The 16,238-nt window shown below is 36.3% G+C and overlaps 1 protein-coding gene across 1 annotated transcript in view; it reads right to left on the bottom strand.

Annotated features, from left to right (window-relative positions):
- Positions 1-2,629: 2,629 nt before the first annotated feature.
- The window catches only part of opn4b (opsin 4b), a 47,398-nt gene continuing 33,789 nt past the window's right edge, over positions 2,630-16,238 (bottom strand). The window contains exons 8-11 of the mRNA XM_067369165.1: positions 13,746-13,932; positions 12,150-12,362; positions 8,406-8,471; positions 2,630-3,004 (exon numbers count right to left, since the gene is read on the bottom strand). Of these exons, the coding sequence (XP_067225266.1) occupies positions 2,819-3,004; positions 8,406-8,471; positions 12,150-12,362; positions 13,746-13,932 (652 nt within the window). The 3' untranslated portion in view covers positions 2,630-2,818. The remainder of the gene's footprint in view (positions 3,005-8,405; positions 8,472-12,149; positions 12,363-13,745; positions 13,933-16,238) is intronic.

Genomic DNA, 16,238 nt, shown 5'->3' with positions numbered 1-16,238 from the left:
TTACGGGTGTGGAACGACATGAGGGTGAGTAATTAAGGACAGAATTTTCATTTTTGGGTGAACTAACCCTTTAAAAATTCATGTGCCCTTGTAATCTTTAATCAAAATAAATTGCAGCACTATCTCTTCTCTGATGATGCCTTTACTGGTGTGAGATTGGGGCAACCTGTCACTTACATGACATCACAGCAATAGCAAACCACATCCATCCAATCAATTCCAGATGAAGTCCTACCCTACATTTTTTTTTTTTTTTTCTTGTTTGAGAAACCGTTTCACTCAGATATATGTCACAACTGGCTAGAAAAGATACCGCAACTTTCATTTCATACACAACCCAAATCACTGAAGTGCCATGCACACTTTGGTTCACTCATCACAAATGGATTAAACTGTAAGAATCATAAAGCCATTAGTTTATCTAGGACATTTAAAACTTTTTTTTTTTTTTTTTCCCAAAAAACATATGTAAAATATTTGTCACATTAAATCACCAAAACAAACAAATATTAGTAACAAAATCACAATGGGTTTTCACATTTTTTTGTGACAGGTGCTGTTTCATAGAGATATTAAGACTGCATATGATGCTGCAAGGGTTTACACTGTTTATCACAATTATATGAGAATAAAACATCTAAACGGTTTAAAAATGATGCAATATGTAGTTTTATGGCTAGTAAGAATTGTTTTTTTTTCTCAGTTCATCCATCATTGTCAGATGCATTGGTAAAAAGTATATAAAAAAATTACTGTACGAACTTTACCATGCAAATATAAATATAATATAATGACAGAACCATAACTGGAGTCAAGAAAACAGGAAAGAGAAGGGCAATGAAGACATGACAATGTTATCACATATATAATGTATGACCCGTGGCTTTTGCTGATAACTAACTTATCATTCATATAGCACTTGATTATGTCACCCTGATGGTGTCCAGGCAACAAATCACATGCAAGTCAGCAGGACACACTATTGACCTACTTGATAACTGTGAGTGACTGGATATACAGTAGGTGTTCACTGCTAAATGTGTGTCAACACTAAACGAAGAGCTGCAAATCAGGTGAACATTCCAGCAACATAAGTAAATATGCAAGTTAAGCACCCCGAAGAAAGTCATAAAACATCTATGAAGCATATTTAACTCAAAATAAAAAACAGGTAAACGTATCTCTCAGGAGAGACAGAGAGAGACCTGACAGTGCTTCAGAGACCATTATCAGTCAATGTGTACATAACTTTGAAAACACGGCAGCCTTTAAAAGCAATGGAGCGTTCTGGATGAGCAGTTCCCCAAAACTAATCTTGTTAAAAGCGTTTCCCCTCTAATCCCTAAGGACTCCCAGATGCTGGCATATTAATCCCACTAAAGCATCTCTGAAATCCAGCAGAAAGGCAAATCTGCATCTGAAAGGTACAGTTCATTAGAGCCACAGGCTCTGAGAGCAGTTATTTGAATTTAAAAGACAATTTTCACATGTATAAGGGTTTTGATGTTATTGTAGCCTGCACAGAGAGTGAAAAACATTTAAAACCAAATATTTCTATTAAAAGATAGAATTTCTTACATTAAGAAAGCATGCAGATAATCACAACCATAGGGAATTTCGCTTGTGGATAGAGGAACATGGCACAACACAAAAGCATGGAAAATAATACAGAAAAAATCAATCATTCAAAGATCATTTGTTGAGCACACTTCCGTATTAACATTCAATAGACATATATATGTATTGGCCATACAGTGCTGAAAAAAAAAAAAAAATCTACAGAATGAAATAAATACTTTATTTGGATCAGCAGCAAGAAAAATGTCATTGGTTCTCAATGTGCTTGATTTGTTATGAAGATGTTGGTGGGAATACCTAAAACTTTAAAGCTGAAGTGTTTAGTTTATTTATTTATCTATCTATCTATTCAATTTAAAATAAAGGATGCACAATATATCTGTACCATATCAGTTCTCTCTCAATATTAGAGATTTTTAAATTTGTAGTTATTGGATATTTAATTGAGAATGCTTAATTCCCCTATTTTTACATTTAGATGAAGTGAACGTTAGATGGTGGCAGAGGTTAAAAGTCTTGATAAATGTAATCTTTATCAAATCTGAAAATTTTTCAGACTGTACATTATAATGTTGTGATGCTTAAATTCACTTGTATAATTTAAAACTATTTATTTTAAATAATGTAGACAAAATAGTATAGATTTTAAGTATCGGCCATTTACCGTTTATCAGCCAATACAATGTAAATATTTTTACATTTGTACATGAAATAACAGACGTCACCTTTAAAGAAACACCAAAAGATCCACTTTTACAGCTGTAGACAGGGCTCTATATTTCATAGTGAGACCAAAATCTCTGTGGCTGGGTAAAAACTAGACGTTTGAATCTTCAGGTCACAGATTATGTGTTGTTTTTGATCTTGTACAGGCGCTGGGAACCATTTATTCCAACGGCCTACAGCACAACCTATAATGGATGAAGCTTCTTCCCTGAGAGGAGAGGATCATCTCCACACCACTGAAAGAAGCCTGAAAGGGTGTCCTGACATGACTTTCCTATTAAAATACAGACCTTGTTCACCTTGTAGGCTGTGGTCCCCCATTTTCCACCTTGAAACAGGCAAAAGTACAACAATAACGGCACAGCCAAATTTCAGATGTCATTTGTAACAGCATGCACGTTCAATTTTGAGCCCTGTGTAAAGGAAACAAAAAGGTGGAAGGAATAAGTCAGATGACCAAGAGTTTGTTGAGATTGTGTCCTGAAGTATAAGTCAGTGGTAGTGCAGCTGGTTTTCAGTCAATGCCAGCAGGTTCCACAGTGACAGAGGCTGCCTCCACCGAACCACCTGGGAGCTGCCTGGAGGAGCTACTGATGTGCCCTACTGAGAGGAGGGCAGCACTGGACTCTGATGTAACAATGATGGAAGGGATCCTAACCAACAGTCTTTTCTCATCAGCTTTGTCTGAGAACATATTTGGCTAAATGTGAGACAGAGAAAATACAGTGAGTGAGTAATAATCTTTTAAATAACACACACACACACAATATATATATATATATATATATATATATATATATATATATATATATATATATATATATATATATATATATAAACATTATTTGGCAAAAAAAGACAAACTACAGCTATAAAGTTTTTATTTTACTATACAGAAAAAAAAAATGCAAATCAAAAAGCCCTCAGGACAAATACATTGACTAAAACAATCAGTTATTAATATTTCATTGGTTCTCTCGTTTTTGCATGTGTTAATAACTTCATTGTGTTGCATTGTCTAGTACTGCTTTTAAATATATAGTGTGATTCCATATATACAGTCAAACCAAAAATTAATAAGAATTTTTTTTATATTTTTGATATATTTTTACTAGTGGGTGCAGGACACTATAGTTCATTTATGTAAGTAAGGATAGCAAAATAAAGGAAACTGACATATTATGCCCAAAAATTCTTCATACAGTGGACTACCAGTAAAACTGATAAAAATTTGGAACCAAAAATTATTCAGACACTTTGACCTGACCACGTTTTAACTAAGTGTTATCTGACATGCAGTGCACAGCATACAGTACCTACTGTAGCCAAAGCACAATAAAGTCAGTTAGCCATTTCCAAAGTTCATATTTACAAAAATATAGATTCTGGGAATCAATACTCTAAATCAATGATTTTGGATCAAACGGCATCCAAAATGTTATTGTGTTGCTAGAGGAGGAGTACAGTGAGAAGTGCCTGGTTCCCACAGTAAAGTTCAGTGGTAGTAAAGCTCTTATATAAGGATGTATGAGTGCTGAAGGAGTGAGGGAGTTTATCAGTGCTGTCATGAATTCCCACACCACTGTGTAATTTAATACACAAACTTGAAACAGAAGATGTTACCCTTTCCTCATTCCCTGCATTGTTAGGCATTTTTTCGACATGACAATGAGGATATGCATTCTCCCAAGGATTCCCCCATTAAAGATCAGGGCATTTAAGAAGCTCATCATCCAGGAGTTAAACAGGACAGATGTGACAGTTTGTCATGAACTTGTACACCCCGTGCCAAGAAGGGTCAGAGCAGTATATTCAAAATTATGGAGGGCATACTAAGTACTAGAATATTATACATTTGTTGAATTAAATCTAGGGTGTACTCATTTCTACAATCCTTCATTTAAACAAAATTGGCTAATTTACTTATTTTATGGCTATTAATGACATATTTCTCAGTTTTATTATGTATATGTTTAATACATTTTAGTTTTGCCATCTTTCCATGAATTGCATTAGTGATCATAAAGATGAAATACATCTTTTGTATTTGTTCAGAGGGGGTTGTACTCATGTAATTAAGATTACGTTTTTCTGACACAATTTAACTCTGAGATCTTGCAATATTTTATTACTATTTTTTCAAACTATAGTGAATAAACTATATTAATGAATGAAATGCTCAAGGTGTCTGAATACATTTTGTTTTGACTGTATGTATCATCGTTCCCTCAAGGACTTGTGTCGAAATCGCATTCTCTCGGAGTAGGTGTTACATTTGAATTTGAATTTACTTCATGACCATTAAAAAAGTATGCATAAATATGAATGGAATTCGAATGTACTCCTTGTTGTTACTGTCACATGACCTGCCAGCGTCAGTTGTGTTGCTTCACTGCCATTCATACATCCTCTCCCATGGCCTCATGGGATAGTAAAGTCTCCATTAAACACGCACTTCATAATCTCAGCAGAAGTAGTAAGTCTGTTTTTCGCATTTAATATAGTAGGAAGTATGCGATTAGATGCAGAGCAAGACCATAGATGGATGTGTCAGATAAGAGAGACATTAAAAAGTGCCGTGTTCTGGGAACTCCAGGACCAGGAAACCACTGTTCTACTTTTATGTATTATGTAAATAGAATTTATTCATGTAATAGAAAAGCTTAATTTACAGCCATTACTCCAGTGTCACATGATCTATTACATATATACAAAAGCTGTCTATATGTAAATAATTTTCAGCGTATATACCAATGTACAAAAATGAATTCTAATGAGATCAGGCTGGGAGTGAATAAACAGGTATAGGACTTGCTCGTTGCAGTGCGATCAATGACAACACCCACAGAGCACTGAAAAAAACCCTTGCCATATTACTGTTGATGCTCAGCAACATGGGTTTTTCAGCGTGATCTGATTGAGAACATTCTGGACTTTGTGTTTGCATTCACTGACATGTTTGCTTCCTGCCATCACTTCCAGTGCTGGGTTCCAGTCACTATTTCTATTAATAATGACAAACTGGGGTGACTTTGTGACAGTGCAGCTCGGTCATTCTGATCCACACTACTGCATCTGAGTATTTGACCTCATGTGGGTTGGTTTCACTTGTTAAGTCTTGCATTTGTTTACAGTATTTCCTCTGAAGATCTGTTTCTCCCTCAGAATGTGACTACCTCAGTGTAATGAAATCCTTTATGCTTATTTTGAACCAAACATCATCTTCATTACTGCATTGAATATTTACACCATAAGCACAACAAAATAGATTAATAAATAGCAACACATACCACTAATGGACCTGCATGGCAGTAATATCAATATTAGACCTATTTGGATGGGACTAGTGTTCCCTCAGGTTAGATAAAATTGTTTCACAAATGGATTTTGTGATGTTAATCCCATATGAATTGAACGTGTGTGTGTGTGTGTGTGTGTTTTCTAACACAGCCTCAAAAAAAAAAAAGATTACAGTGCAAATTACCTATTGTTTTTTTAGCATCTGAGAAATCTACTCCAGTCTTGATAGAAATATCTGTGCTTGTGGTGTATTATTATTACACATTTCACATTTCTCCTTCTATATTTGACCTTTGTCCTTCCCTTAGTAACATAATCACATAAAAGTCTATTTCAGTGGGTTTTGTGATGCATATGAACTTCTATTAACGCTCACTATCAGGACACAGACAAGGCCATGCTAATAACTACAATATGGAAGAAACATAATGACAAATGTTTTTGAAATAAAACAGCTTGCTGAATTGCACTAATTGAAAAAAATATGCATTGCATTAACCATGCTTGCATTTTACTGCTTACATAGGCTATTGAAGACATTGAATTAAATGTAAACGTAGCGTAAAATCAGCATTTCTGGATATATAGTGGCCCATATGCTTGCTCCATTTCTGTAAATCCATTTTTGTTGCTCTGGTCTTCGTTAACAGCTGCTTACGCCATCTACTGCTATTCTTGCACTTCCCGGATATGCAATGTTGAATTTTCTGTCGAATTTGAACCACTGAATTTGTGAAAGCAAATTTGTAAAGCAAAATAAAATGGCCTGTCGAATATTACAGGTATTTTTTAAAGGAACACTACTTTTTTTGAAAATAGGCTCATTTTCCAACTCCCCTAGAGTTCAACAGTTGAGTTTTACCGTTTTCGAATCCATTCAGCCGATCTCCGGTTCTGGCGGTACCACTTTTAGCATAGCTTAGCATAGTTCATTGAATCTGATTAGACCGTTAGCATCGCGCTTAAAAATGACCAAAGAGTTTTGATATTTTTCCTATTTAATACTTGACTCTTCTGTAGTTAAATCGTGTACTAAGACCGACGGAAAATAAAAAGTTGTGATTTTCTAGGCTGATATGGCTAGGAAATATACTCTCATTCAGGCGTAATAATCAAGGAACTTTGCTGCCGTTCCATTGCTGCAGCAGTGCAATGATATTACGCAGCGCCTGTGAGCCCCTGCTTGCACAGGGAATGTGCCTTGCAACCATGGAGACGTTTGTGAGAGACGCTGCGTAATATCATTGCGCCTGCTGCAGCCATGATACGGCAGCAAAGTTCCTTGATTATTACGCCGGAAATAGAGTATAGTTCCTAGCCATATCAGCCTAGAAAATCGCAACTTTTAATTTTCCGTCGGTCTTAGTACACGATTTAACTACAGAAGTGTCAAGTTTTAAATAGGAAAAATACCAAAACTCTTTGGTCATTTTTAAGCGCGATGCTAACGGTCTAATCAGATTCAATGAACTATGCTAAGCTATGCTAAAAGTGGTACCGCCAGAACCGGAGATCGGCTGAATGGATTCGAAAACTGTAAAACTCAACTGTTTAACTCTAGGGGAGTTGGAAAATGAGCCTATTTTCAAAAAAAAGTGGAGTGTTCCTTTAAACAGACTGAATACTTTGGAAGTGAAATCTGAAAGGTGAATTTGGATCACTGAATATTTAATAATGAAAATGTGTGTGAAATGTTTTGAATTGAAATATTCACAGGTTAAATATACTCCATGCTGAATTTCAGCCCACTAAAATGCAAGCCTTAAAGACCCCCTGTGGTGAAAATCAAGTTTTAAATGCTGTTCATTTGTCTATGAGGTGTTTTTAATATGCTTTAAGACAAACCATATGCAAATTCATATATCAACACCATTGCTGAGTATTTTCTCCTTAAAACTGCATTGAAAAGAAGACAGTCTCCAACCCACGGTTTGAAATCGCTGGTGTCTGTGACGTCACAAACTACTTTGTAATCAATTACGTCAACGTGCCGTCGGGCTTTAGCATATCGTTAACAGCAAATTAGCAGGGCAGTCTCGAGAGAAGCCAGGTTATCCCGGTATATTTTTCTGTTGATATGAAAAATCGTGTAGATTTAGCAATATGGAAGGTGTATGATGTATATTACGATATTATGATGAACAATATGCCTTTCTCCACTGATGTTCTGAGTTGTTCAAAGCATTTGTAAGGATACTGATTGTTAGAAAGCAGCTGACTCTGACATGGCGAACAGGAACATGGTTTGTGTAATTTTAGCAATACAGTATTAGCTGTTTGTTAACATTCAAGAAAATGGCTAATCATATTAATTACCATCATGTCCAATATTGTAAAGAGTGATACCATTGTGCAGCGTTTACCTCTGTAAGTTGACTAATATCTGAGCTGGCATAAGCGAGTGAAGGCGGGGCTAATTTGCATATTCATTGATCCGCATATACTAAATGAGTCAAGGGTGTAGAGTTACATTCAAGCTATTTTAAGGTATGAAGAAATTTTTTTCACAGGAAAAAAAACATTTAAATATGTCATTTTGTTGATCAAAGATTCGTTTTAAGGGACAACATTTTTGACTACAGGGGGACTACAATGCATTAAAATGCAAGCACGGTTAATGCAACCCATATTTTTTTCAATTAGTGCAATTCAACAAGCTTTTTTATTTCAAAAACATTTGTCATTCATTTACTTCCATACTACAACGATCCCATTAGTACATAAAGTGACAGTGATCTTATGTTAATAATTGTTACTCAGGCATCATTTAGAAACTAATCTAGTCCAAAAAGAGCACTTACAGAGGACTCAAGACAACTGGACAGACTGACCTCAGCCACAGAGATCTCTTCTTTGTCACCTATCATCTGAAAGAGGGAGAAGGGAGATATGAATGAAATTTACAATTATGAGGTTTTGCCATAGTTGCATAGTTCAACACTTCTCTTTAATCACAGATCTTAATCAGAGGTCTTTAATCACTGATTAAGTTCGCACATCCTCCTAATGTTTAAATGGACTGTGACCAGTCAAAAGAAAAGGGGGGAAGGGCAGAGTTGAAGGTGCCACCCAGTGGACGCACTGATGCTGTTCATCTTGATGACATGGGATGAGCTTCTGTTTATGGGGATTATCTCTCTAAAACCAGCAGATTAGAGCAGGAGAATTAAAGCAGGCTTAATCTCAATGTAATGGACCCTCATTCAAGCCTGCTCTTTAAAGAAAACTCCTGCGCACTGATCCGCACTGTACCATCTACATCTTTCACTTGCTCTACTGGCTCATGACCTGTGTGCATTAACATCGTATTAACAAAAGGAGCCTTTAGGAGTGAAATCAATTTGACTGGAGTTTTGTTTTTTAAAAATGGAGTATTAGCAGACATTTTAATAGAATCATGTGTCTGTGACTGGAAACTAGAAACAGTATATATCCGTTTAACTGGTGATAAGCAGAAAAGCAGGATTTGTTTCAGTCCATTAACATGAAAGAGTTATTGTCTGTCTATTACTCTATTTTGTACAATCAGTGAAGTAGATCAGTGGTTCTCAAATGGTGGGACACAATCCACAATGGGTCAGAAGTCTTTTCTGGTAAAGCTCCAGACAAATATTCCAAATGGAAAATTATAAAATGCCACAAACCATGTGATTATAGTTTAAAATAACATTTCAAATATTTAATAGCCATATTGTCACAGAGACGAACTCCGTGATTCCCTCCTCTGACCATCGGAAGGAGCCCTCTCCCGAATACTACACACACGCACCACACACTACATTTCCCATAAGCCCGTGCCTTGGACAAATTGCAGCGACAGCTGATACCCATTACCCGGACTATAAGTGACACTCTCACACACCAGCACATTGCAAAGTCTTGTTTTGCCCCGGTGAACATTTCTGAGCGTTATTATTCTGTCTGACTGTCTGCTGCTGATCCTGTTTGTTACCCATTACCGACCCTTTGCTGCCTGCCTCTGACCCTTGCCTGTTACACTGACCAGTGAGTGATATCTGCACGTCTTGACCACCTGCCTGTTATCTGACTGCGATTCTGCCTACCCCTGTTATTCCTGTCTGCTCCTGTTTGACCCTGCCTGTACAACTACCCCTGTTCTTAAATTAAAGCATGCAAATGTATCCCTGCCAGAGTGATGATTCGTTACACATATAAATGAAATCTAATAATTGGCCTTAAATTACCAATAGAGTTTAATGGGAATTACAACCATAGTTGACTAACGATGCTTTTGGGAAACGCACCCCTGGTTGTGGTTGAATGATTCACTAAAGGAAGCAGCTTGTAAGAGTCATTCGTTCTGGAATCAGACTACACTGGCTGTGCTGTATTTCTTTGATTCATTAAAAAGAACAAAGACCACTAGACTGGTTGCACTGTATGTTTCTGATTCACTAAAAATAACTGGCTTGTAGCTTGTTTGTTCTACAAATTGGACTGCACTGGTTGCGCTGTATTTTTTCTAATTCACCAAAAGAACCAACACTCAGAGTAATTTGTTCTGTAAGTCATTCATTTGGGAATCTACACTGCACTACACTGACTGTTTGTACACTAGTTAATTCTCATTTTGTTCAATTCACTAATGGCACCCTTTTAATAAGAGTCATTTGTTTGAGAATCAGGCTACACTGGTTGCACTGTATGTTTTTGATTTTCTAAAAAGAAGTGTCTCAAAAGAGTCATTTCTTCAGGAAACAGACTACAATGGTCGCACTAAATGTTCCGTGCTGTAGATTCAGTAGTGAGGCCACTGAGGCCATGTACACACTGCAGCTAAATTCAGTTGTCAGTTCACCTTTTAGTGCTTAATCCTGTTCTGTACACACACAGTTTAGTAAAATATGGGAGTGATGACCGCATTCTACAAACAAATTAAAGGATTAGTCCACTTTCAAATAAAAATTTCCTGATAATTTATTCACTCCCATGTCATCCAAGATATCCATGTCCTTCATTCTTCAGTCGAAATGAAATTTCGAAAGTTTTTGATGAAATCATTCCAGGATTATTCTCCTTATAGTGGACTTCAGTTGGCCCCAATTGGTTGAAGGTCAAAATTACAGTTTCAGTGCAGCTTCAAAGGCCTTTAAACGAATAAGGGTCTTATCTAGCAAAATGATCGGTCATTTTCTAAAAAAACCAAAAAAACAAAAACATTTATATACGTTTTAACCATAGATGCTCGTCTTGAACAAGCTCTCTTCTTCCTCTCTATTAGAATTCTGGCAGTGTAGACGCTGCTAAGTTTATTACTGCCCTCCACAGGTCAAAGTGTGAACTAACAATATGCTAGTGCAAGTATATAACAATTAGTTTAGTTTATAATTAGTCTACACTGCCGGACGACGAGCATAGATGAGCGTCTATAGTTAAAACATATACAATTTTTTATTTATTGTTTTTAAGAAAATGACCGATCATTTCACAACTTCATTCTTTATAAATCTCTCCAACAGTGTAGCATTAGCCGTTAGCCACAGAGCATAGCCTTAAACTCATACAGAATCAAACGTAAACATCAAAATAAATACTTTACTCACATAATTTGAAGCATGCATACAGCATGCATGACAAACATCTTGTAAAGATCCAATTGAGGGTTATATTAGCTGTGTGAACTTAACTTAACTGTAAATGCACTGTAATATAGTCGAGAGCTCGTGTGGCAGGGAGCAGGCGAATTAAAGGGGCGGCGCGCTGCTAAAATCAGTGTATAGTTAATGATGCCCCAAAATAGGCAGTTAAAAAAATTAATTAAAAAAAATCTATGGGTTATTTTGAGCTGAAACTTCACAGACACATTCAGGAGACACCTTAGACTTATATTACATCTTGTGAAAAAGCATTCTTGGGCACCTTTAAACAACAAGCCCAAAATGCTTATAATGAGTGGCAACAAAGAAAGAATGTGTTCTGTGAAACAGGTTGTATACAAGCATAAACAAAACAACTCTGTTTAGTAAAATTGCTGAAAATAATGATTGTTTTTTCACTGTAATAGATACCAAACATGCGCGAGACACCAAAACATTGCTATAGTTTCAAAGCTCTCAATCGTCGCTGTTTCAAGAGTGAGTCCAGGCTGAATTAAAAAAAAAAAACATCTTTATCTGCTGAGTTAAAAAAGCAAGTACAGATGTGTGTAAATCTGATTTAGCTCTGCTACATCCAACAAAAAAGCTGATGAAAGAAGTACAAATTCATAGCAGCAAACTCAATTCAAAGCAGCAAACTTATTGTACAGTCAAATGAAATCACAGAAAGAGCATCATTAGCACATACACCATGCACACTTTTAAGTACTCTTGTCATTTGTCTACACTGGCTGAAACCAGGGCAGTGAACTTCAAGATATGAAGGATGGAATGAAATTTCCAAATGAATTTTAAATCTGATGGAGTCATTTCCTCTCTAAAATGAATGTGGGCTTCCTAATTTCATAAATCAAGGAGCGCTGAGTCAGCGGAGAAGCTTGTGATTAATGAGATGAGATATGACACTTATTGAAGACTCTTACTTACACTGATGTACGCACAGGTCCGGTTCACGCTCGGCTCAGCTAGACTCTGAGCTGAGGTTCTGTCGAAGACACCAGAGTCTCTGCTCTTGACCTTCAGCCTCAGAGAGCTGGCGTGCTTCATATCTGACAAGTCTTTACGGATGTCACATGAGACCTGACGACTAGCAGGCCGTGAACTCGTGCTTGAGAGATCTGCCTCTGTGTCTGTCCAGCCCTGTCCACACACAACAAACACTGAATACTGGTCCAACAAGGAGAGGTGCACTATTTAAGCTTAAAAAATCGAATAAGAATAATTGTGAGATTTTCTTAGTGATAGATGCTATTTACACTAGGTGAAAATAGTGAAAGATTCTATTTACACCATGTAAAAGTCAGTTCTCTATCAGTTCTTTGCAATAAGAATAAACAGTAATTTGATGCTATCTATAGTTTATATTGGCAGATACTATTTGTACCTCAGTATTTTTGTACATTAACAGGATGCAATAATGTCATAGACTGTAAATGATTATATTTATTAAAAATATTAAATGGATGCTGCCTTATTGGGAGAATAAAACCCTCTCTACATCTTCCCCTAACCCTACCCAATAAATACTTTTAAACACTGGTTAAGGAGTTTATTTCCACTTTTAGAACATTATTTTCATTTTTATTGAAAATACATGCGAGCTTGGCAAAAGGTGGATTTGAACCAATCGCGTTAAAGGCCAGGTCTGCGAGCCTTTACTCGCTACTGCTGCACCACTGAAGATTTTGAATTCTGCATGTCTTTTTTAAAACTTGAGTGGCCCAGCCAGATATTGGTGGGCGGAGCTGTAAATAGCGTTTGCCAACAAGGGACGCTATTTGCCCTTAGTGTAAATAGACACTCCGGAATTAAAATTCGGTCATCATTTACTCATCCTTATGTCGTTCCAAACCTGTATACATTTCTTTCTTCTGCAGAACACAAAAGAAGATATTTTGAAGAATGTTAATAATCAAACAGCTTCAGTTCCCATTGACTTCCATTGTATTTTTTGTCCATACGAAGTCAATGGGAACCGAAACTGTTTGGTTACCAACATTCTTCAAAATATCTTCTTTGAAAGTCATACAGGTTTGGAATAACGGTGAGTAAATGATAACAGAATCTGCATTTTGGCGTGGACTTTCCCTTTAGGCAGTTCAGTTCACTTGGCAGCCATCTTGGTGGTGTCCCTATTGCAATGTGTACTTGGTCAACTTTTTTTTAGTGCCACTAAAAGTTACAAAAATACCCCTGATATTTAAAATATATCCACAGCGAATTCCCCTGTTGTTTATCTATTATTTAATAATGTTCTATTTTTGGTCTATTAAGTTGACAAATTGATTTAATTTATTCAATTGAATTATGTATAAAAAATGCCATCAAAATGGTGTACCTTTGAAAATCAGTTCCAGGGGGCTAAAATCTCTCCCTAACCACTTTGTTATTCTTCCAGTTATTTACCTATAGCGGTTAATGAATCGAAAGTCTTACATATTCACAGAAAATATCTTACTTCCGCTTGCAAAATAACATGATTCTTCTATAGAGTTTGTTTCTGGCCTAAAGGTGTTTTCTTACCGACTCGCTGTCAGACACAGAGGGCAAGCGTGCCTTCCCGGCACGGTGCATGTTGCTGCTGGTCTCAGAGGACTGGCTAGTCACAGTGGACCGTCGTGTGGACATAAAACTACTGCTGGCAAACCGGTCTCTACGAGGTACACACAACAGCACTCCCAGACACGGTATGTACTTTGCAATGGCAGACCTGGGAGAGAGAGAGAGAGAGAGAGAGAGAGGAAGGGGTGGAAAAGAATCGGAAGAGGAAACCTCAAAATGCAATTCACATCAAATTTTCATAGATGTCAATTAAATAATAGTGACCTTTTTATTGTTCATTAGGACAAGGGTATATCGTGTTCGTTGTGTCTCATGTCAAAACCAGACTTGACAGTTCAGATCAATCCTTCATAAGGATCTCATCATATTGAGGTGATAGGAATGGACAAATTATGACCTCATCATCTAGGTTCTTCATCAGGAGGCATTAATCTTGTGTAGCTCACCACAGATCTGTTATGAGCAGCACATGGCTCAACACATCCAGAGCAGATCAATCTGAAGTAAACCTGACTTTTAAAGGTCAGAATCTACCTCTGTCATCTCAAGGTACTTATACTTGCACTCTGTACACAAAGCCGCTGATCGATTTGGGTCCGCCTGGCCCTGAAGCACGCAGCATTCATGTTTGTGGAACCATGTTTCATTTAACTGGACAGGTCTTTTTGTATTGGAAACTAGGGTGTGTAATAAGCCGGAGCTTCTGGTTACTGAGTCGTGTGTCTTTCAGTGCTTCAATATGCTGCCAGGATATTTCAATTTTGATGCACAATGTAAAATATTGCCAGGATTTTATAATATTTAACAGGATTTTAGAATACACTACCATTTGAAAGATTGGGGACAGTAATTCTTGTTTTTAAAGAAAATAATACTTTTATCCAGCAAAGATGCATTTAATTGCATCAAAAGTGTCTGACATAATGTTACAAAATACTTTTAAATGCTGTTCTTTTTGAACATTGTATTCATCAAAAAATCAAATATCAAGCAGAACAACTGTTTTCAACATTGATAATTATACAGTGGTATGTGAAAGTTTGGGAACTCCTTGCAGAATCTGTGAAAATGTGAATAATTTTAACAAAATAAGAGAGATCATACAAAATGCATGTTATTTTTTATTTAGTACTGTCCTGAGTAAGATATTTTACATAAAAGATGTTTACATATAATCCACAAGACAAAAAAGTAGCTGAATTTATTCAAATATCTCTGTTCAAAAGTTTGGGAACCCTTGATTCTTAATACTGTGTGTGGTTACTTGGATGATCTATGTCTGTTTTTTTTTTCGTTGTTGTTTTGTGATGGTTGTTCATGAGTCTCTTGTTTGTCCTCAGCAGTTAAACTGAGCTCTGTTCTTCAGAAAAATCCTCTAGTTCCTGCAGGTTCTTCAGTTTTTGAGGATTTTTTGCATATTTGAACCCTTTCCAGCAGTGACTGTATGATTTTGAGATTCATCTTTTCACACTGAGGACAACTAATGGACTCAATCACAACTATTAAAAAAGGTTCAAACATTCACTGATGCTCCAGAAGGATAGATGGTGCATTAAGAGTTGGGAGGTGAAAACTTTTAGAATTTGAAGATCATGGTAAATTGCACTTAATTTGTCTTCCGGGAAACATGCAAGTATCTTCTGTTGCTTCCGAAGGGAAGTACTAAATTAAAAAATAAAAAATTTCAACAAAATAAGAAAAATTTGGACTTCTTCATCCTGTTCAAAAGTTTTCACCCCCCGGCTCTTAATGCATCGTGTTTCCTTCTGGAGCACCAGCGAATGTTTGAACCTTTTTTAAAAGTTGTGTTTGAGTCCCTCAGTTGTCCTCAGCATGAAAATATGGATCTTAAAATCATACAGCCACTGCTGGAAAGGGTTCAAATATGCAAAAAATCCTTGAAAACTGAAGAACCTGCAGGAGATGAAGGATTTTTCTGAAGAACAGAGCTCAGTTTAACTGCTCAGGACAAACAAAAGACTCATGAACAACCATCACAAAACAAAAAAACAGTCATAGATCATCCAGGTAATCACACACAGTATTGAGAACCAAGGGTTCCCAAACTTTTGAACAGAGATATTTGAATAAATTCAGCTACTATTTTGTCTTGTGGATTATATGTAAACATCTTTTATGTAAAATATCTTACTCAGGACAGTACTAAATAAAAAAATAACATGCATTTTGTATGATCTCTCTTATCTTGTTAAAATTATTCACATTTTCACAGATTCTGCAAGGGGTTCCCAAACTTTCGCACACCACTGTATGAAATGTTCCTTGAGCACCAATGATTTCTGAAGGATCATGTGACCTTGAAGAATGGAGTAATGGGTTCTGAAAATTCAGCTTTGACATCATAGAAATAAATTACATATTAAAAAGTAATTATTTAGTTATTTCATAACAATATTAATTATAAATCACCATATAATTGTAACAAATTGTTAA

This window comes from Chanodichthys erythropterus, chromosome 19, assembly GCF_024489055.1.
Source record: "Chanodichthys erythropterus isolate Z2021 chromosome 19, ASM2448905v1, whole genome shotgun sequence".
NCBI classification, from domain to species: Eukaryota; Metazoa; Chordata; class Actinopteri; order Cypriniformes; family Xenocyprididae; genus Chanodichthys; species Chanodichthys erythropterus.
The sequence above is the reverse complement of the archived record's forward strand: the minus strand, read 5'-3'. Positions and strand labels throughout refer to the sequence as shown.